The 22548-nt window shown below is 39.7% G+C and overlaps 2 protein-coding genes across 2 annotated transcripts; one reads left to right on the forward strand and one right to left on the reverse strand.

Annotated features, from left to right (window-relative positions):
* Window positions 1-7534: 7534 nt before the first annotated feature.
* mgat2 (alpha-1,6-mannosyl-glycoprotein 2-beta-N-acetylglucosaminyltransferase) lies at window positions 7535-11323 on the reverse strand. Its single transcript, XM_040126064.1, has 2 exons — window positions 11139-11323; window positions 7535-9447 (listed from the first exon to the last, which is right to left on the reverse strand). Exon 2 carries the CDS (start codon window positions 9189-9191, stop codon window positions 7785-7787), a length of 1407 nt encoding a protein of 468 aa, XP_039981998.1. The 5' UTR covers window positions 9192-9447; window positions 11139-11323; the 3' UTR covers window positions 7535-7784.
* Window positions 11324-12440: 1117 nt separating this feature from the next.
* Window positions 12441-13668, forward strand: rps29 (ribosomal protein S29). Its single transcript, XM_040126065.1, has 3 exons — window positions 12441-12569; window positions 13064-13163; window positions 13553-13668. Exons 1-3 carry the CDS (start codon window positions 12508-12510, stop codon window positions 13559-13561), a joined length of 171 nt encoding a protein of 56 aa, XP_039981999.1. The 5' UTR covers window positions 12441-12507; the 3' UTR covers window positions 13562-13668.
* Window positions 13669-22548: the final 8880 nt, after the last annotated feature.

Here is a 22548-nt window from a genome sequence, read left to right on the forward strand (position 1 = left end):
CAGGTGAAAATGTTTCTTTTCTGTTGTACATAAAGAGAATTCAGGTGTATTTTTATTAATGAAACGTTTGGTATAGGAGATCTATGAAATCCTCGTATCTAACAGGTATGCTAGCTAGCCTGTCGCTGCAGATTCCTTTTAACATAGGCAGGTAGGCGCAGACGCAGCGGTCTAATTCAGCCATCACTCCGAGCTCAGGTAAACCACAGGAAGACTTACGCTGGCATAGTTCCCCTCGCCCGTTAGCACTAGTCCCATCCATCAACATGCGTGCGAATTCACTTTATCTAACAAATAAGACTGACAACCATGTTCTGCAGACGGCTGAAATCTGTGACTCCTGTTATTGTGAGTAATAATTACTGAACTGATGCTGAACTTGTGAACAAACTTTTGACACTGTGTTGAATAACAACTAACGTCAGCACTTGATGGTGGTGTGAGTGCTTGAGGTTAGGGTGTTTTTCACCAATAAAAAGGAAAAGTGAGGATTTTAACAGTGGGAGCCTTTTCCTCCATGTGACGCCTATTAAAACAGCTTTGACAGACTTCACGTTCCACTCGTGTTAATTTTTTAAGTGTCTATACAGTACTCGCCACATGAAACCATTTCTGCATGGAACATATTGTGATTGTGACTTCATTATTTGGGACTATACCTTCATGCTTCCTTCCACAAGGGGGCAGAGGTCATGCTAAAAAAAAAGATGAATTTATTACTCTAGGTATCCTGCTGACAGAATGAAAACCCACACACTGAGTCGTATCATTCCAATGGCAGTCAAACATTAGCGTGGTACTACTGTTAGCATTTATCACAGCCTTTGAATACTAGCGTCAGAAAACTTAAGTGGTAATTTCTATTTCGTGAGAAGGTAGACAGGCATAACATGAGACATAACAGGAAAAAAATGCCTCAGTAAAAATTGCCTTATTTTAAAATTGTATTACTTCAAGAGATCACTGAGCTGGCAGGTCATGCTTTGACATGATCATCACTACGGGCCTACTGCTGATCCATCCAACTACAGAGCTTCCTAACACACTGTATATTATATTCTACAATATGCATGGATGGATTATGACACAATGGGCCCTTAGGTGCAGACATGTAAAAGGCCCCCCATCCTCGTACAGGGAGCAAAGAGACACAAAATGACACCAAATCACCAAAAATGTTTTGTGTCTCTGGTAATTTTGCCTATTTTTGTAGTTGTGTGTCTGGTAATTTTGCATCTCTGTAGTTGTTTTGTGTCACTTTGAGGTCATTGTGTGTCTGGGGTTTTTTGTGACTTTGTAATCGTTTCTTGTCTTCTTCTGTTTTTTAACAACCATCAATAGGAACTGGATATATATCACAATGTGTTAGTCCTGAGTCAGTTCTTCCATTTAAGGTAATGTTAGTCCAGCTAAATAAGTCATTACGATACCCACACTCATGTGTCGTTGTTTTCTGTTGTTTTTTCTTTGTCAATAGGAGTTGGCAAACTTATTAAAGGCCCTGCCACACAGTTTTTTTTTTCAGCTAATTATACGTCCAATCCATGCTGGAAGTCACATAAGGTATTAAACCATAGTCCATGTATTAAAGACCCTGCAACTCTAAAACACACAGGTGTTTTCACTCTGTTCAGATCGAAGTTGGGTGGAACTATGTTGGGAATTCTCTGAGGTCCACAAAATCCATACACTAATAATAAAAAAGTTAAAAGTGAAATTTGTGCAATCCTGTGCAGAGGTCTAATTGGGGAAAACAGCAAGTAAATCATTTGTAGGGGTGTACCATGGGCATGAGCCATTAGAGGTATATACTATATTCTGTCTACAGCTTTATGCCACGTCCACTCGTAGAGGTTGACCTACTACAAATATATCTGGGTTTTACATGCTCGATCTGCAATCTATACCAATAACAATTAATGGAACTTATTTTTATTATAAAAGCAGCTATATATTTATGTGGTCCTATTGCACTTCAAGGATAACATTTTATATATTACTCACAGGATACTAAACTGAGCAGGAACAGCCATTTGGCCTGGATTCTGACTTTGTTTTTTGATACTCCTTTCCACATAAATGTGTGTTCTACCTGCATCCTTTTTACCAGTACATGGCATGTTACTGCTCCTGTTGGCCAGTAAGGGGCAGTATTGCTCAGGCAAATGAGCGCTTAGGAATTCTTCAAAACAACTAAGTAAACTTTTATTTGATAACAGCTATCACTTGATCAAACAGAAAACATTGTCTATATATGTGTATCCTGTTGTCTATATCTGCTTTTACAAATGTATTCCTACTACTTCATTTATACTTTATACTACAAGTAGGGAATAAAACTGCTCCTCCATAATTTATGAATCACTTTTAGAAGAAACACTAGCACTCACAGCCATTAAACCAGCAGCCTGTGGTATCAGTGTAAGGGAAGAGGTGGAAAGTGTGATCAGCAGGCTGGAGAGGCCTGATCACCTTAGCAGGGTGTCAGTCACCACATGACGGGCTCTGACTGACTATCTGATCTCCCCCGGGCCGCTCGCTGAGCAAATAATAATCAGGATTGGTGCTTAGAGAGATGTCTTAGATAAAACACATTACACTGACAATATGTATGCTCCTATCTTGTTTTTCTGTCTCTAAACTACATTTTGTCAACCACATTTATTCATTTTACAAAACCAACCAACCACCCTTTCATCATTTTAAGAGCAATCAAAACACTGTGGCATACAGTAAGAGCTTGGAAAACAGCTACATTTATCTTGCATCCTGAGGGAAATAGGCTCCACTTGATAGATTCAACAGATTGCGAGAGAATCCCATTGCTTCTATAAGGGCCTCCATATATTGACCCAGAGGTTTAACTAGCAATGTGTGCTACAGCTATGAATGATTAATTTAGTCTCTCAGAGCTGTAAGCCTAAAGAATGAGCAGCATTCGATGTGTTGCAAAAACCTCACAGTTTAAGATTATGGACAGAGAAAATGAATACATACAATTAAGTTTGCAAAATGACATGCACTTTTTAGTTAAGTAAGTAATGGATTTCCTCACTAGCACTAGTCAGGTTATGGAAATGATCACATTAAAGCAATGATTTATGTTAGGGAGTAGGGATAATGAATAGGATGATAAATTAAACTGAACACTAGAATTCAAGCTCCTTCTTTAAATTGTCTGTATTGGCAAACTGGGGAGCTTGGACTTACATTGTATAGGTAGCTTAATACCCTGCACCTTGTACATTAAAAAAATTATATAACGACCTTTGTGTCTGGTAATTTTTGATAGGACAAAATTAAGTACTGGGTATTATGGTGCACAGAACTGGAACCTAACTTTCAGGGGGTGCTAATAAACCAATGACAGACAGACACTCAGCTCTTTCAATGTGCAATAGCTGTTTTTTTTGGGGGGGGCTACTTGGGGGCAGCAGAAACAACTTGTGAATACTACAACACTGACATATTATTGCAAATTTGTTAGAAAATGCTTGCTCTTGTTACAGAGCAATGCGAGAACGCATTTGGAGTCATGTTTATGTAACTTAAGTCGAATATTCCTTGGCCTTTTAGCTCTGTTTTTGGTATCCACTCCTGAATAAAATCTCATACTCTCTAGCTGATAAATGCACCACTGTTGTTACACTATGTCTGTCTGCTGTTTGGTGTTGCACAGGTAGTCGATTTTCAAGCTTTTTTGCTAGCACGAGGCCAGCAGGTTGCAATGAGCAAGCATCTGTTAGCTGCTGCAAATGCAGCTAACAGATGAACTATGAAAGTGGTGAGAGGGAACGGAAGCAGGTTTCAGAACAAAAAAACCAATACAATGAGCTGAAAGATGCTAAAACACACCATAGAGCTCAGGGGAACTGTAGAGTTGGGTGATAAGTCTCTGTGGGTTCATCATTACGAGCGACCATTCACTTTACATGTAGGCATTTGATACATTTTTACACTTAAATGACATTTATTCATTTTACAAAACCAACCAACCACCCTTTCATCATTTTAAGAGCAATCAAAACACTGTGGCATACAGTAAGAGCTTGGAAAACAGCTACATTTATCTTGCATCCTGAGGGAAATAGGCTCAACTTGATAGATTCAACAGATTGCGAGAGAATCCCATTGCTTCTATAAGGGCCTCCATATATTGACCCAGAGGTTTAACTAGCAATGTGTGCTACAGCTATGAATGATTAATTTAGTCTCTCAGAGCTGTAACCCTAAAGAATGAGCAGCATTCGATGTGTTGCAAAAACCTCACAGTTTAAGATTATGGACAGAGAAAATGAATACATACAATTAAGTTTGCAAAATGACATGCACTTTTTAGTTAAGTAAGTAATGGATTTCCTCACTAGCACTAGTCAGGTTATGGAAATGATCACATTAAAGCAATGATTTATGTTAGGGAGTAGGGATAATGAATAGGATGATAAATTAAACTGAACACTAGAATTCAAGCTCCTTCTTTAAATTGTCTGTATTGGCAAACTGGGGATCTTGGACTTACATTGTATAGGTAGCTTAATACCCTGCACCTTGTACATTAAAAAAATTATATAACGACCTTTGTGTCTGGTAATTTTTGATAGGACAAAATTAAGTACTGGGCATTATGGTGCACAGAACTGGAACCTAACTTTCAGGGGGTGCTAATAAACCAATGACAGACAGACACTCAGCTCTTTAAATGTGCAATAGCTGTTTTTTTTTGGGGGGGGGCTACTTGGGGGCAGCAGAAACAACTTGTGAATACTACAACACTGACATATTATTGCAAATTTGTTAGAAAATGCTTGCTCTTGTTACAGAGCAATACGAGAACGCATTTGGAGTCATGTTTATGTAACTTAAGTCGAATATTCCTTGGCCTTTTAGCTCTGTTTTTGGTATCCACTCCTGAATAAAATCTCATACTCTCTAGCTGATAAATGCACCACTGTTGTTACACTATGTCTGTCTGCTGTTTGGTGTTGCACAGGTAGTCGATTTTCAAGCTTTTTTGCTAGCACGAGGCCAGCAGGTTGCAATGAGCAAGCATCTGTTAGCTGCTGCAAATGCAGCTAACAGATGGACGTTAGCTGCTGCAAATGCAGCTAACAGATGAACTATGAAAGTGGTGAGAGGGAACGGAAGCAGGTTTCAGAACAAAAAAACCAATACAATGAGCTGAAAGATGCTAAAACACACCATAGAGCTCAGGGGAACTGTAGAGTTGGGTGATAAGTCTCTGTGGGTTCATCATTACGAGCGACCATTCACTTTACATGTAGGCATTTGATACATTTTTACACTTAAATGACATTTATTCATTTCGCAGACACTTTTGTCCAAAGCGATTTACACGTGACGTAACTTAGGGTTCAGTGCCCCGACACATGGACAGGAGCCGGGGATGGAACCACCAACTCTTCAATCAGTGGACAACCCGCTTTATCACCTGAGCCACCGCCGCCAATGTAAAAGTTATACAGCAGCTGCTTTAAGTCACGTCCAGGTTGTTATGTTTTTACTTTTTTATAAAGTATGTTATTATGTAGTCAAGCGATCTTTGTACCTCCACTTACGGTCTGAAAAATCTACTGAAGTCAATGCCAAGTCATGGTTCAGAATTTACTGCCAATGAAAAATTTATTTTGACTGCACGCTCCAGTAGTTTACTATTCCAAACTTGCATGCTGGCAAAAAGGTAGGAAAATCAACACTACTTCAAAAATAATTCATTCGGAGAAATGATTAGACCTGTGGCTCTTCACAAGTCAATTATTACATTTAGAGTGTGTTTCCATTCAGTTTTGTGCAGCCTAGTTGTTAGATTAAAATAGTGCCTGTTTTCCTTTATCTTTTAAATATCACTGACATTACATTTGTGATTTAATGCTTCAATTTTGTTTTCTTTGTTTATTTCATTGGTCATTCTGTCGTCCGTCTTCTGACTCAAGTGGTTCTATGTAAAAATGTGTGCTATAGCTAAAGATTTAGTGATTAATGGAAAGTACAGATAACTGTTCCACCACAAGATTTCGTGCACAGTTTCAGTGTTTTTTTCCTTTTTATTCTTTAATCAATCAATCAGTGAATCAATTGATTGATTTTCATTCTTGCCCTCAAAACTGAAACTAAATAGAGAGCTTCCAATGGCAACAGCACATTACAGTTTCAAAGGCTTGGGCATCAGTTAACCATTAGTCACCGAGAATCAAGAGCACAGTGCCACTTCCCCCTATTCTCAATTCTATTCTAAGCCTTGTCCCTTGAGGTGGAGGCCCAATTACTGGGTTTCCACCATGGGAAAAGCTGCACAACTTTACCAATCACATGACTTCAGCACAGCAGTCCCAGTGTCACATGTCGTCACACTACATTAGGAATTAAAGTTCACAGATAGGAAATAAAATGGGACTTTTTACCCTGCAGAGATTCTGTTTGTCATAGAGGAGGCTTTGTTAGCCTTCATCAGTGTAACTCACTCTTGAATATTTGCCTTGGTGAACAACTATGCCTTACATTAAGCATGTCATATTTAATTCATGCAATGCTAAGGAATTTTTATGTGAGAGCAGTCTCAGAAAGGCCTCCAGCAGTCTGTATTTAATATGAACTGTATAGAGAGTCCATTGAGCGATAACTTTGCAGTTATACCAGATTCTGAACAGTGTGCAGAACCGATTGTTAAACACTGCCAGAGGGGGGATGGGGAATCAATTCAGCTTCAGAGGAGCCACCGAGCTCGGGCCTCAGTGGAAACCATCAATACTGAGCTGTGGTCTAAGTACTTAAAATGTAAATGCATCTTCAATAGCAACAACGCAAACGAGAAAGTTGTATCAGTGTCTTGGGATCACTCTAGGTGCATCATGCGCATTTATCTGTAAAATCAAAATCTCTGCAAAGATAAACTTTATACTCTTAAAATATTTCATTCAGAGAAATGATTACACCTGTGGCACATCACTAGTCAATTATAACATTTACAGTGAATTTTGTTTTCATTCACTGGCCAGAATTTGCATATTCTATGTGAAGTGTTAAACTGGGCAGTGATGAATTGCAACAAAATAAAACAAATTAAAACAAATGCCCTGCACTGGTCATACACTCCCCGTGAAACATGGCTTGATGAAAAATACTGTAGTTTCCTCTATGTGCCCTATCATGTAAGTGTCACTGGTATGTTTATTAATGCTGTGTACCTTTCTGCAGTCACAGGAGTAATGACACTCTTGGTGTGCTCTAGAAACCTGTTGAAGATAAGCTAAGTGGGAGATTATTTAAATGGAACAAGGTGTCTCAAAGGATCTCTTTTGATCTCATCAAATTTATGTGATATAAATAACTTCAAATTAATTATAGATGCACAGTGGGACTGCAAACTCCACACTCACCAAATTTATGAATGCCCCAATGAGCACTTGCCACTCTTTCCAATATACCACTATTTAGAGATGTTCTATATTTTTGGTAATTTAAAGCAACCAGACATATTTTAATCTGAAAGCATGGTTAGAGAAAAAACAACAATATATTGTTTAGTGTATTTTTGTTAATTACAACTTACAAAACAAAGTAGACTTGCCAGGAATCACTTAAATAATTCAATGTAAAGAAATACTTCTGTTAAAGAAGCCAAAAATCCAACATTCGACTTTATTTGGAACAGTCCAATAAAACAGGCAATATGAAGAATAGTCCATAAAGATTTACTTTTAAAAGGCTTTTTTTTTCTTTATAGAGGATGCAAAAGAGACAATAATATATAATAGTAGCAATTAAGGTCACTGTAATCGAACATAACTCTTGCAGAGTTCATGGTCCCTGATATCTCCCCAGCCCCCATTTTTCACATGCGGGGCCATCCCTCCGACCCCGTTGGCTGGCAGTCTCTTTGCTATCAGGAGGTTCTTTGGGAACAGCTGGTTCCCACTGCTCTGTAGGATGTTTTCTATCTTGGTTTTCTGGCTGATTGGCATGCAAGAGGTCTTCTTGTGGTGCATGCCACAGTCTCCGGCGTGGAAAATCCGTGGCGCCTCACTCACCATGACCTTCCAGTAGGAGGGCAGGCAGGACACAGTCAGGTGCTGTAAGGACCAATCCCAGTTGTAGTCGTCATAAGTGCAGAAAGTGTCGGTGCACTGAATAAGCTTCTGGTACGTTTCTCTACTCAGTGCCATCCCCATGTTGTGCTCAGTGGACTTCCAGGCCTTCACCTCTACCTTATTTGCTTTGCTGGAATACCCAATGTGGCTGTAGCTCCCCAGTGAGAGGATGTCGCAGTCTGTGCACTGGTCCCTTTTCAGAGCTGACATCAGCTTTAGGAGATGGATAAAGTCCGGAGACAAGTAGTGGTCCTCCTCAATCAGCAGGACCAGACCCTTATGGTCCTTCAGAACCCGAACCCTGTCCCATACAAAGTGCAGCTTCCACCACCAGTGGTGCTTGGTCTGGGAGAACTTGGCCTCGCGGTAGTGACCAAATGAGTCAGGGTACTCTGCATTGATGCATCCCAACTTTAAGGCGTCTTTTTTGGGAATGTCTCTAGGGCAGTCCCTGGGGTCATTTCCAGGGAACTCTTGGGGGTACAGCTGAATGCTGAAGGGAAAGAAAATCTGAAGGACTTGACAGAAGTCAACAGAGGCCACCACTTTATTTATCTCAGGGGACCAGTAGTCATGGCTGAATATCAGCAGTATGCTCTCCACACCTCTGACTTTCCGCAAACTGTCCACTAATAGTTTAAGATAGTCTGGTCGGTTATGGACCTGAACCACCACAACCAGATCGTCTTTCTGTCGCAAGCTCTTAAACTTTTCCTCATTTCTTATTGTCTGGTCAAAATTTAGCTGGAAGACAATGCCACGGTAGACTAAAGTGGTATTATCTACTTCCGGCTTGGGTATCTTCTCTTTATCCTTTACTTTTTCTGGATATGTGTCATTTGATTGTCTAACAGGAGGTGGAACAGGTGCCCGGCTGATGGCAGGTGTGGCTTGCGCCTGGATATGGTTGTTGATGCTGCTACTGCTGCTGCTAACGCTGCTGCTTCTCCTCACTGTCTCCACTTCCTTGGGGAATGATCCACTGTCGTTCTTTTTCTGCCTTCCGCTGCTCCAGAAAGCTAGGCCACAGATGACAACCACCAGAGTCAGTATCACCACCTTCCTTTTGTAGATTCGGAATCTCATGATAGGGGGTCAGCCTCTTGCAAAAGCAGAGAAGTTGATTGTAGAGAAACAAAAAGCACAGGCTGGCAGTTGTGATGGTGTGCTTTGCACAGGGAGCAATCCTGATTAAAACAAAGCTGTAAAAAGGCTAATTGTTGGCAAAATGAACTGTTGCTGTAAACATGGATCCCACTGGAATGTCATTGGCGGTGGATGAATATTCCATAAGGCATGATGGGTGCTGGGAGGCAGCAGTGTTGCAGTGTGCATGAACCATCTGAATGAAAAATACACCAGGAAATACACTTAGGACTGACCAATATGGTTAAAATCATTATCAAAATGTTAAGAGGAATATTTTCCAAATACATATCATATCACAATCTGCAAATATATGCAAAATCAAAATCAAAATAATCAAACTGATGTTCCAGCAATTACCTGTCTTGTACATTGAATAAGACTAAAAGTTTCATGTATAAAAACTTGTGAAATGAGTGTGACACGTTATCTTTCAACAGTAGTTTGATAAAAACAATTTTAACTCAGGGTCAATTTGATATCTTTTTAAAGCATCCCATACTAATATACACATGTAGTTTGCACGTTGACTAAAAATATTATGTCAAACTATTCACTTTTAGATTGAATTTGTTTATTTTACACATATAAAGAGTATGGTTTCACGTCGTGTAGAACATTGAGTATTTTTAATTTTAAATGCAGCTCTGAGTCATTAATTTAGAAAACAGAAATTTGTAGGATTACGATGATTAGGTAATGCTGGTAGGATTTTGCTGAAATTGGATGAGTTATTATCGTCCAGCCTTACTGGAGGTGCATTGGCAACAATAGCTCTCATTTAATTTCACATAAAAATCCAATGGTCTCAATGAAAAGGTATCACTTAAACCCGTGGCCCAAAAAACATGATTTAATACATGCCTCACCTTGGACTGCTACTTATTTCTATCTTCCTCCTTGCAGTACTTCCTCTTTAGTTATATTATCAATGTTGATTATAGTTCAATGCTTCCTTGTTTTTCTTCTGCATAAATCTCTGTCCTTAACTACATTATAAATATTGATTAGTCCATTTCTGCTCAGATCTGCAGAACAAACCTCCATATTTTATTTGTTATTAAATTAGTGGTCTCTCTGGCTTCCTTCCTGACCCCATTCATCGGTTTTCTCTCTGCCTGGAGACTCTTAAACTGAATGCTCACAGTGTGGCACCAACACTGCCTGGGATAGACATTTGACACCAGCTGCATTAGAGTCTGTGATAATATTAATAAATATATTATAAATATATTCCTGGTAGCAGCTATAAAACTCAAAGAATATCAAATGAGCAAACCAGTACTAGTAAACATGTACTTAAACATAGTGATACTTGATTTAGACTTTAAATACAGTAGTTTATAAAACGCCGATTAGATGGCAAAGCTATCTAATCTATATATTTCATACCTTTGCATTATGAATATCCACACATTTGCAGCTTGCCAAATCAAGTGAAACGATTGTTCTGCAGCTGAGAGTACTGCTGTTTCAATCCACTGTATTTCTTTTACCATGAACACAACCGCTCGATTCTACCAATGTCTGTATCTCTCGGGTTTCCTTGCTCGTGTAAATGTGCAATGTTTCACTAGAATCCTAATAAGGTTAGTTTTCCTGTCCTGAATTGGCCGCTGTCAGACACACCGAGCAACTGACAGCTTTGATCGATTTTAACGTGAGCTACCGTTGCCGATAGGTCGCCGATTGACATGAAATGCTCTCGCAGCGACCGAAAACAACAGTTGTCGTTTCAGGTTCGGTCTTTTATGACAACGAGCATCCAGAAAAATGCTAGCCGTAAGTTAGCTTCAGCTAGCAACTTAGAAGCAGCCCGTCCACACCAAGCCTCGTCAACGACGGCGTCCATTGGTGAACCAGAACAGCCATATTTACACTAGTTACCTAAAACTGGAGTAGCGGTGCGGTCCTTTCAGCGAGAAGCATCAGTACGGCGGGGTCCCATTCTCCTCCATACCTTCCAGTTGGCTGCATGGAGACGCAACTATCAGCTAGCTGTAGAAATCCCAAATACGGAACCACTGCCTGCCCCTGCCGCTGTCCCACAATGCACTGGTCCAGCGGGGGGCACCCGAGACACCCTAAATATCATGTATCCCTGGTGCTGACAGCCTGCACGGGCTCATCATGGGCTTAAACAGGTTTACTATACCTTTAAGTACTTCACAAGTTCACACCAAGGCTTAATATACACATATATACATTCAAATGTCAAATCCACCCTAAAACAGAACTTTGCTTACATTATGATTTTCCAGTGCTGCTGGTCAGTACATACGTTCAACTGAAATTTGAAAAATTATGAAATCCTTCATAACAGCAATATTAGTAGAGTATTTATATTTACACATATTTTCAATCTATATAGTTAAATAATATAAAAGTATTAATCTTAGTCATGACACACACAAATTACTAAAAATGTTGATTTTGCCTGGGCAGTTTTAGATATTATACTTTGGTTTAACAGCTTGTTTACAGACTGGAACAAAAACAAATAAGAAATATGAAGAGATAATTCATGCATTTATTACCATCAATGTACAACTTCTTCTACTTCTAGCAACATTTTCTTAAAAAATAATGCTCTTCTCTTATGGGTAAACCGCTTTATGAATTTTATTTTATTTTATTTTCATTTTTTTTAAAGTCATTTTTGTTAAATGGGAAAAATGAGGCCAACACTGTGATCTGTAGATTATAAAAAAGAAAAAAAAAATCTTTAGGGCTGAATTACCGACTACATAGTTAATTAAAGTCATCACATTGCATCTATGCTCATATGTAATCCATTTGGAGAATAATTGTTGACCAATGCACAAAATGTTGTCTTTGAAATAAAATATTGTTCAATTTCAGTTTGACAAATACATGTCAGTCAAACTGTGTTCAAGTTAGAGATTAACTACTGAAGATCTGAACGTATGAAAAGTATTTTTTTTTCATATTCAACCTGTAGTTTCTTCTCCAAAAATGCCTTTGGTTTGTTCAGTTAACCCAATTTTGAAAGTGCCAGTTCCAGTATGTGCCGTCAAGAACTTACACGTTTCCACTCATCACTGACAGTGTTAAACCTCATTTTTTACTGTATGTAACGCCCCCTGCAGGCTGTCCTGCTACGTGGGGCAGTTCTCTCCGCCACTAGGAGGCGCTACATGCAAACGCCACAGCCGGAAACACTGCATCGGTATGCTTCATTTGCGCACGCGCGGCCCACTTTCTTCCTTTCCGACACTCGAGCGAAAGAGACAAGATGGGCCATCAGCAGCTCTACTGGAGTCACCCCAGAAAATTCGGACAGGGATCCCGATCCTGGTCAGTCTTGCCTTTAATATGTCGATTATCGACATGTGAGCCAAAATAGCTCTGTTTAAATGTGTTTGTGGCTTCCAGTACTTGATAATTCATCACCAGGCGTGCACCGCATGGGAGCAGACCGTGAGCTAATATGGCGGATGCGCCTTGCTAACTTAACAGCACTGCAGTTGTGTTCAGTCAGCCGCTCGCTGTACGAAACTGCTCCCGTTTAATGTCCAGAAATCTTATAACGCGTTCACATGTGATTTTTTTTTCTTTTCTTCCGGGGGTGGTTAGTGTTAACATCGTAAGCCTAACCGTTTTATATCTAAATTATGTGTTGAGCTAGGCTAGGGTTAGCCGTGATGCACCGAAGAAGGCATTCGAATGATAACCGGCGTCGAGTTTGTGTGAACTGCCGTACATTCAGTGTCTGAGTGAATGACAGCTACAGTTTTATCTACCCCTTTCGTGTGAATAACCGAATTAACCCCCTTCTCATTTTATTCCAGCCGGGTATGCTCGAACAGACACGGTCTGATCCGTAAATACGGGCTGAACATGTGCCGCCAGTGCTTCAGACAGTACGCTAAAGACATCGGCTTTGTCAAGGCAAGTGCCATTTCCCGTTTTAATACAGTGAATGTGTTTTTGTTACACTTGATAACATATTACACCGCAGCGTTATTAAAGGCGGGTCGTAAAGACTCATTGTAAACAATGAAGCACAAACACAAAGTATACACTAATATCGTTCAAATGTGTTTTTTTTCTTTTTAAGCAATTTTAGTTTTAAAAGTAAATTTCTATTGTCTAGAAAATTGGCTCATAATGAGCAGTTCTGTAGCACATATTTGCAGGAATTCGGCATCCTTTCTAAGAGAGTAATGCACTCATGGATGAGTTGTCAGTTTGACTGTATAGTCAGGAGAATTTGAAACCGTAATACAGACGGTGTCTTTTTACCCATAACTAATGCATTGATTATTATTTTCACACAGCTGGACTAGATATCTTGCACTGCCATCTCCTCAGATGGGTCAAGTGATCTCTGGGAGGCCGTCAAGATGGGATAATTCAGCACTGCAAATAAATGTGTTTTTTTGTCCAAGCTAAATGTTTTGTGTGTTTTTTATTTATGATTTTTTTTTTCCTGCACTATGTGCAGGGAAGAAGAGAATTGAAAACTAAGATGTGAACGTTGCAACTTAAAAAGTAGTCACTTAACTGAAAAACCAGCGTGAATGCCACTGTCACTCACATTTCCAAGACTTTTAGTGCACACGAGATTTGAAAATATTTATATATAACAATTTGAGAAACAACAATTGTGCCTTAACTCTATGAAATAATTGCTTTCTGGCAACTGGTTTTAAATAGCTTCAGTTGTTCTTGCATACAATGATGGATGATCTGTTTTTAATTTATTTTTATGAGGCTTAGAGCATATAAGGTCCTAAGCCTGGAGTACCCATTGTACACAATTCAAATCAAACTCAGATCACCTGGAAGGTACACACTGTGGGTGCTACTTAAATATTGAAATTACACTGTCTACAATCTACAACTTCAAGGAAGGTATTCATTGCAGGCTTGTGTAGCATGACAAAAAGGGCTTTTTGTTTCCTAATTACTCATCAGCAACTGGCACCCCATTTTTATGCTTCCACCACAGTTTAAGTAATATATTTACACACCCACATAATTAGTGTATAATACTGAAGAAGTTGGGGGGGGGGGGGATCCTTGGAAGCTAGTGTGTTGGTTTAACATAGATGGTAAGAAAAGCAAAAGGAATAGATTATTTGTTGCAACAATAATAATGAAAAAACATCCCTGTCAGTCAGTCATACCTACGTAGTGAAACAGCCCACACAGCATGGGTGCTGAATATATCATATAGAAGCTCAATGTTGAGGCGGTATTTTGTGATTGATTGGTCAAGCTTTCATATGAATAACGATCCTAACAGGGACATTTGCTGAGCTATTTTACAATGGCTGGAGTTGTGTAATTGATCATCAAGGCTGTACATCATAATAGAAGGCAGTGCAGTGAAGTGCAACTGTTGATATTTAGTGGCTGCAGAGATTAATTTCTATGTCATTATGCATTCACGTGAAACAGCGTGCCCCCCCTCACACCCAAGAATTGATAACATGCTGAGATATTGGCCTTAAGGTAACTTGGTGCTGAGTAAGCTCAGCACTAGCAGCTGTGAGGTACCTTTGCAGGTGAGATTCTGCAGATCCATATAAAGACTTTGGCCAGGATTTACTAAAGTAGTTCTTTTTTCCTTTTTTTTTCTGTTTTTTGTCCTCTGGCTTTAAGAAAGAAGGTTAAGTATAAAGCACTAGATGGCAGCAACACCTCACTCATGATTCACAGCAAGTGACAATGAAAAGCATTGCACAAAAGCACTTACAAAATGGTGTTTCTGCATTCAGATAATCAGCATTCATCACACGGTGTGTAGATAACCATCCCTTTTACCCATTCCTGCCAAGCATTTATTAACGCTAGGTCTCTTTGGTCACTTAGCGTACAGTTCAGATAGATTTCCGAAAGGCTGGTGAAAAGGACCTCTTCTATACAGGTTGAAAGAGCATGGAAAATATTTTGCTAAGGTAGATATGCAGTTGCATTTATTTATTTTTTTTAGAAATTCATTGGAAACATTAACTTTGAATCTAGGGTGTATATTTAGATTAGACCTTGCGATTTGATTATGTATTAGCCGGAGGTATGGGACTGGTCCTATTTAATATGAGGCATCATGATAATTTATGTTTGGCAAAGTCCTGTTTATAATACAATACAGATCTCTTTCTACTCAGCAGGATTAAGATGAATCTTTAATGATCCTATTTGAAAAATTGGAATGTGCCAAAAAAATAAGATTACAGCAAAGTGAAGGTTATCTGAACACAAACCTTCAATCTCAGCATGTGACATGCTGTATAGAATCCAAAAAGAGTTGAATCGAGGCCAATCGGACTTGGCTGTAGATACTTCAAGACGTTTCACGTCTCATGAAAGAGCCATTTGGATGAGAGGTGAAATGTCCTCAGGTATCTACAGCCAAGTCCAATTGCCTTCGATTCAACGGTTCTAGGATAACCATGACCCAGATGACTCTTCACAGACATGCTGTATAGAAATGATAAGATTTATGAAAAAGAATGGAAGCATGCAAAATTGGAGCAGCAGCAACTTTGTAACGAGGCACAGACAGTCTAAATTATGTACAAAATGAGCAAATGCAGTAGCAATGTAATATACACAGATACTCTAATGAAGTGAAAGAAAAAAATGATATACAGCATGCACTATGTAACTGTACAGGATTTACTTTACATTTTAAATCTAACACATTATGGAATTCCCAGTGTGAGGAGTCAAAAATCATTATCCCATTAAAACCTACAAATGGAAGCACAGCATGTGCAGAAAAGTCTGCAAGGCTCACATGCACTGCTAGATGCAGGATGTCTATGTACATCAAAAATGTCTGTATTATATAAGCACTAACTCTTATGCATAAAGGAGAGTTTTTGTGGAGTGTCTGAGCGGCTCTCTGCATAAACACAGGCTGGCATTGGCTGGAGCTGTTTGGACAGAGGGGGATGAACACACAAGTGCTCCATGTTGCATCAGTCCACTATGGAGGCGGATGGAAGGTGTTGTCTTTGATGTTCAGTTCAGCTTCATTTATTTTCACCAGTGTATTAATGCTCTTGTTATTCTGCCTCCTCAGTACGCCACTGCCAAGACAACTGAGTGATGGGACACGTTGAAAAGTCTGTTTCATCTGTTTCATCCAAACTGAAATTCACTCTTTATTGTTCATGACTCTGTGTGGTCAGACCAGTTTGCTGTTGAAATATAGCCTCAGTTTGTGCCTCTTATGTAATCCCATTACATTCTAGTACCAGAGCTACGTATCAAATTTTCCTGAAAAATAAGTACCTGCCGATCCTAAATAAACCCAAAAGGCCATTTAACAACACTTTCCAAGACTTTTCTAACCATCTGGATGAAAAACTGTTCTGTATGTTGCGTGCAAAAAAAAAACAGTTTCCCAAGTCACAATTGCATTTGCACAATTTGCACAAATCGGGGTCCCTGTGCGTTCATCACTGCGAGCTACCAATTTCACATTTGCATTGCACCGCACCATCTTTTGATTTGTTGTTAATCCAAAAAAAATATTTTCCCTTGCGTAGCTTTAAAATATTCATGTACAAATATGGGCACATTCGAGCGAAAAAGCTCAAAAGATTTATTGAGGATTGCATTTCTGCCAACAGTGGGTGTGTTACTGTGCACTGGTGAGGATGCCTGCTGCTACTCTGAAAGCGACAGTATGGTGGGATTGGTCGTAAGACATGAGCACTCCCATTTTATTATCTCTAAGTGACAAATATGCTGCAGTGTTGCCTTACATGCAGGGAAAATCAATTGTTTGTGGTTCAGAGAGACTTTGTGCACCCATGTGTGCATGTCAAGCTTGTAGATGCTCCCTTATAAATACTGTATATTATTGCGAGTGCACTTTCTGGTTATAACCACATTTTAACATTGAAAGTAAACCTGAATAAAACACTAATCTGAGCAAATCAGAGGGGAGTATTTGTGTGATGGCTTGGGACCTAAAGGCTCAGTGCTATTCGGTCTGACTGCCAGAGACTTTGCAGAGGTCTCCCATCCATCTCCAAGATTATAGGGAAAATAAGTGAACTGAAAATGTTACGGCGCACTGTTTGAATGGAAACATTCCTGTGGGTTTACCTGCTTTCAATTGTTAGACCAAGAGGCACTTCTTGCCACAAGGTTCCTCAAAAGGGCTGTGAACAAATACGAGGCTCATTCATCTTTGCCTTCAATTCGACTGAGTGCGGATCGGTGCTGACTGAGAGATGGCGAATTAAAAAACACACACACACACACACACACACACACACACACACACACACACACACACACACACACACACACACACACACACACACACACAAAAAATACCAAGACGTGCTGCAGCTAGAGAAAGACAGAACAAATACAAATATTAATTCAAAAAAATAGCAACAGTAAATGTAGGAGCTGTTCATTCTCACTGTGAAATTATGCAGTGACTAAGAGGCAATGGTGTAAGCAGCTCTAAGTACTGACAATTACTGGATGTTTTGTTCATAATACCCCCATTTTCTCTGGGCAGTAGTAACCACGATGGCTAAGAAAATCCTAAAGAAGACATTTATTCCTTTTAGTAGAAAACATTGATATCCAGAGCCACAAACATCTCCAGACTACAGTGTTTTTCCCCCTGTTTTGGTGCATTTCCTTGAGAAGTGAGCTGTGCACTACACTGAGCTTTATTACAGTCCAGTACGGAGCACCTGGCTGACTCAGTTGTTCTAGTCAAACAGCAGCTAATGCTCAAGCCACCATGGAATACACATTCTCCTGCTGCAAAGCTTCAATTTAGGTTTGGATGACTTTAGCAAACATTAATTTCTCTAAGGATTTCAAGGAAGATTATGGAAACTGAGAACTGCTTTAGCAATGCACATGATACAGACTTTATTCACATAGAGTCAACTGTGTGGTCCATATTGCACCACAAAGAATTGTGAAGTCTATCTATCTTCAGGTTAATATCACATAAAATGATAAAATGTCCGAAATGTGAAAGAGTCCTAGCCAAAGTAAAAGCATTTGACTCTTTCATGGCTGATATGTCACAGCAGGAAAGGCAGAGATGTAATTTGTAACACAAGTGATGGCTGCTTTCCCTGTAGGTGAGCTAGTTCCAGGGTCTTGCTGCATTTTGGCTTACTGGCATGGCTTACTGGGATATGTAAATGGTACAGAGCAACTGTTAGTGTTATTAGTTACACCTGTGCTTGTCCTGCTATGACATGCATAAAAAGGCTGCTGTGAAAAACATCTAATATGGTGTGTTTTCTAGTTCTGAAGAGGCTGATATCCATTCACTGAGCATTCATTGTGACGCTGCAGGTACACCAGGTCCACATGACACCACATGACAAAGACTGAATCTTTGAAAGACTGAACCCTTTGAAATTTTCCTTTTCAATTTTCTTTTTATTCGTTTAGTTTTTTAATTTAAAATTTGGACAAAATGGCTTACTCAAACACTTAAATGGTACAAAGCCATCATTGATACCATCAGTAACACCTACGATGAATGAATGTTGTGAAAAAGACCCACAGTACCTGTGACGATACAGAAAAAAAATGTGTTCAAATTCCAGATTGTTCTGTCAGTATATGGCTGTGAAAGACTGGTGTGTGCCATTCAAGACGGTAGTGGAGAATAACTAAATGTGCTTAAATTATGCAGTTGTAATACTAATAATAATACTAATAATAATAAGTTATAAAAGAGACAAAAGATTTTAGCTTCTTAGGTAGCGACTGTGCTGATTTGTCTGCCCCAGTGGGGTGTGCACAGCCTCAGAGTTTACATACCAGGGAGCAGTCTATCGACCCATGAAGCTCAAACAGCTGTACTGTATAAACATAAAATTGCCACACCGAATATTAATAGCCTTGACTCTTACCTGCTGCATGACTGGAGAATATGGAATGTCTCACCTCTCTGCAAAAGTTAGGTTGATGATCTGCATTTAAACCTCTCAGTCGCTGTGTAATTTCACAGCTGAAGTAGTAAGTGCAGAGCCAAAAATGAAAAATGTGTTGCTTAGAGAATATGACAAATAGAAAAGGGATCCTGCATACTTCTTTTTGTTATTCAGCATGTACTGTGTTGGTTGGCACAATGGTTAATTTCAAGAATTACACTGTGCATGCCGTGGATTCCATCACATATAACTGATCCACAACGAAGATGTAGGGAGGATGTTTTCTCTCAAACTGTAGCAAGTACTGTTTTTGAACGAAAAGACGAAATCTGAGAATAGAAGCACATTTATTACATCAAAAGTCATGTCTGAAAAAAAAAACCCAATAGTTTTCTACACCTGGAATAAAAAAGATGCCTTAAACTGGTGGGATTTAATATCTCACACCATCATGTATGACACCATCCCTAACAAGCGGGATTGCTGGCAAATCACTGACTGCCACCATCCAGTGAAAAGGTGCTGCAAAACCAAAAAATGCCCGTGGGGGCAGTGTTGCACCACAAGTGGAACTTAAAGCAGCAGAGAGAGGAGGCGAGAGCAGTGGAAGGTGAGGTGACAGGAGGTGTTGTGCTGCTCTCTGGGGAGGGGGGAGGAGCATTCCAGCCCCATTGGGAAAAAGAGAGAGGGAGCAAGAGAGAGCGATGCAGAATGGTAAGAAGCAGCCTTGATCAGACAGTCAGCTCGGGGCGTATCTAATTGAATAGGCTACGCCATTTGAAGTGGAGAGTACAGCTGGAGCCGAAAAGAGAACCCAGCGTAGGGTAGGCACAGCAGGAGAGCAGCCTTCGCCAAACAAAAAGACAAATCAAAGACTGAACACATAAGATGTTCAAACAGATAGCCCCGATCTTTGGTCTGCGTTCGACATCTCCCACCGTGTTTTTGTATTCGCTGCTGGTGGCGGTGTAACAATATGCGAGAGGAAGAAGAAGAGGGGCTGTGAGTCTGTCGTGAAGGGTTGTTTGAGGAATAAGTGAAAGGCGAAGGACAAAAAGACTGAAAACCTGCCATTTTGTTGCTAAAATCATTATCAGTTATCATTTTCAGTCAGATATGAAAAAACACCCCATGATAAAAAATGAAGGTAGTAGTATCAAATTTGAGTTAAGGCAGGTTAAACAACCTCAAACTCACAGGATACATAATAGGATGGTGGAGGTCAGTGGCGGTTTCAGTTTTTGACTTGGCTGCCATATTGAGCTTAGCACAGTACAGTGCTTAGGGGAAGTGGAAAAAAATATTACTCATAAATGGAAAAGATCAAATAGTGGCATTTAACAATCTGCAGAGAAATGGTGTCACGGAGGACCTCGTCTTTCAGCTCTCCTCGGGCTAAGAGGATGTGATGTTCTGTCAGCATTGTAATTTATTTCTCACTCAGGTCATGGCTGGGCATCACACCATATACTTTACGGGGTGGTCTCTTGTTATAATCCGCCATTACGGTCATGCACATACATGGTATATATTCACCGAAACAGAGGTATGAATATAGGTATATTCAGACTTTATGCCTTCAAGAGACTAGACATAACCGTAACCTTTTATGCAGTATGGAAATATCAACCCATAACCATGTCTGTCAATCTCTTTTGTACACTGGTTTGGATGTTAACCTTTAAATTCACAATGCCTGGCCTGAATATGACCCATGCTAACATTTTTCATTATCCACATTTATGAATATCTGAGACAGCCCGAGTGGAACTGAATATTTAACATGATATGCATTGTATTGAAGTTCATATTAAGAAGAATGAGATCTTCAGCCAAAGAGGAAGATGACAGGAAAAGAAGCGGGAATGATGGATTGATACCTGACTTCCACTTTTGTAACAGCAACAGGTAAACATTTGTTTTGAGCCTCTGCAGAGTCACTTCCTCTGGATTGTAAATGTCTGAGTTGTTTGATATGATAAACAGATGTTCAAGATAATGAGTGAACAGCTGCCACCCACTGATCTTATTAGTATTTGCTAATTCTTTCCACTGTGCCTCTAGTTGTGAAAATGTCTGTGTGTTTGCCATCCAATCGTCACGCTCTGCTACTGCTTGGCCTTGCTGTCTCTCTGCTCACACGCCGACGCTAGCACTTCTAATCCAGGAGAGAAAATGAACTGTCACGCATATTTGATTGTTAAAAGTGGCTGCTGGTTTCCGTGACAACGTCTCCACCGGTTTAGTTTGGAGTAATGGGCAGGCAGGACTTTTTCAACCCCCCCCCTTTTTTTTTGAATATTTGAAGGAGGTAATTCAGATGGAGGATGATTCACTGAGTTACAATGTGACAGATGCAGCTCTTTTTTTTTTCGGGATGAAAGTGCGAATGATGCAGCCAGAGAAGAAGAGAAAGAGGTGCATAAAACCAAGCAGCTCAGATGGAGGCACAGAGAGCAGGCTTTCCTGCTCACTCCAGTTCTAGCCCTTCTTACTTATTTTTTTATTAACCCCACTCCTACCATAACCATTATCCCTCTGGCTATTAAGCACATCTCTATGGACCGACCACCATGTCAGAAAATGACTTGCATTAAAAATGACACAGTCCTTATGCCATCATTGCAGAGAGGGCCATTTTCCTCTTGAGGGAAATGGAGGATGGTGCAGACTGGATATTTTTTGACAAATAGGACTAATGCAGACTTTGAGTTATCTAACTTTCACAGTCTCCTGCCTGTTCTGCTTCCAGAAAACCACAACAAACCGTTGCTTTTCAGGATGCAGGCCTATGGCAAGATGAGTACTTTTATGAGATTGATCACCTTTGTCCTGTGGTTGAGCAATTTTACGACGAGCACAGTTAGTCGCCACTCAGTGCTGCATTTAAAATGCAGATCGACAAGTGTTTGTCGTGGAATGTTCACTTCCTGGTACTGTCACTGCACGAACTGCCATTTTGACCTCATAACACTCACTGCTGATTATGTTTTTTTTTTTTTTGGAAGTGAAAGCCTCCCTTTATGGTTACCTGTGTTAAGAGGGTGTCTTTCTAGCAGTCAGCCTGAAAGAGAGGATTCTTAAGCCTTTCAAAGCTGTAATTTCAATAGTAATGACAAGTTCTTGTGGAGAATAGTGCTTTAGATGAGAGGTTATTTAAACGTTCACTATACATTATTCAACATCGTCATATACTGTACGATCTGTGTATTTCTATTCCCTGAAATCGCTTCATGTTCCTTTGACTATAACTTTAGATATTTTCCATGACTTCAGGGATCTCAAGAGGTTAAATCACTACGTTATGGCAAAATGGTTTCTTGCCCACGGCAATGACAAGTACAGGATTAAGAAGTCACACAGAACAGAATAATACGTTGTTGTTTGGT

Source organism: Xiphias gladius, chromosome 4 (genome assembly GCF_016859285.1).
Source record: "Xiphias gladius isolate SHS-SW01 ecotype Sanya breed wild chromosome 4, ASM1685928v1, whole genome shotgun sequence".
Taxonomy (NCBI): Eukaryota; Metazoa; Chordata; class Actinopteri; order Istiophoriformes; family Xiphiidae; genus Xiphias; species Xiphias gladius.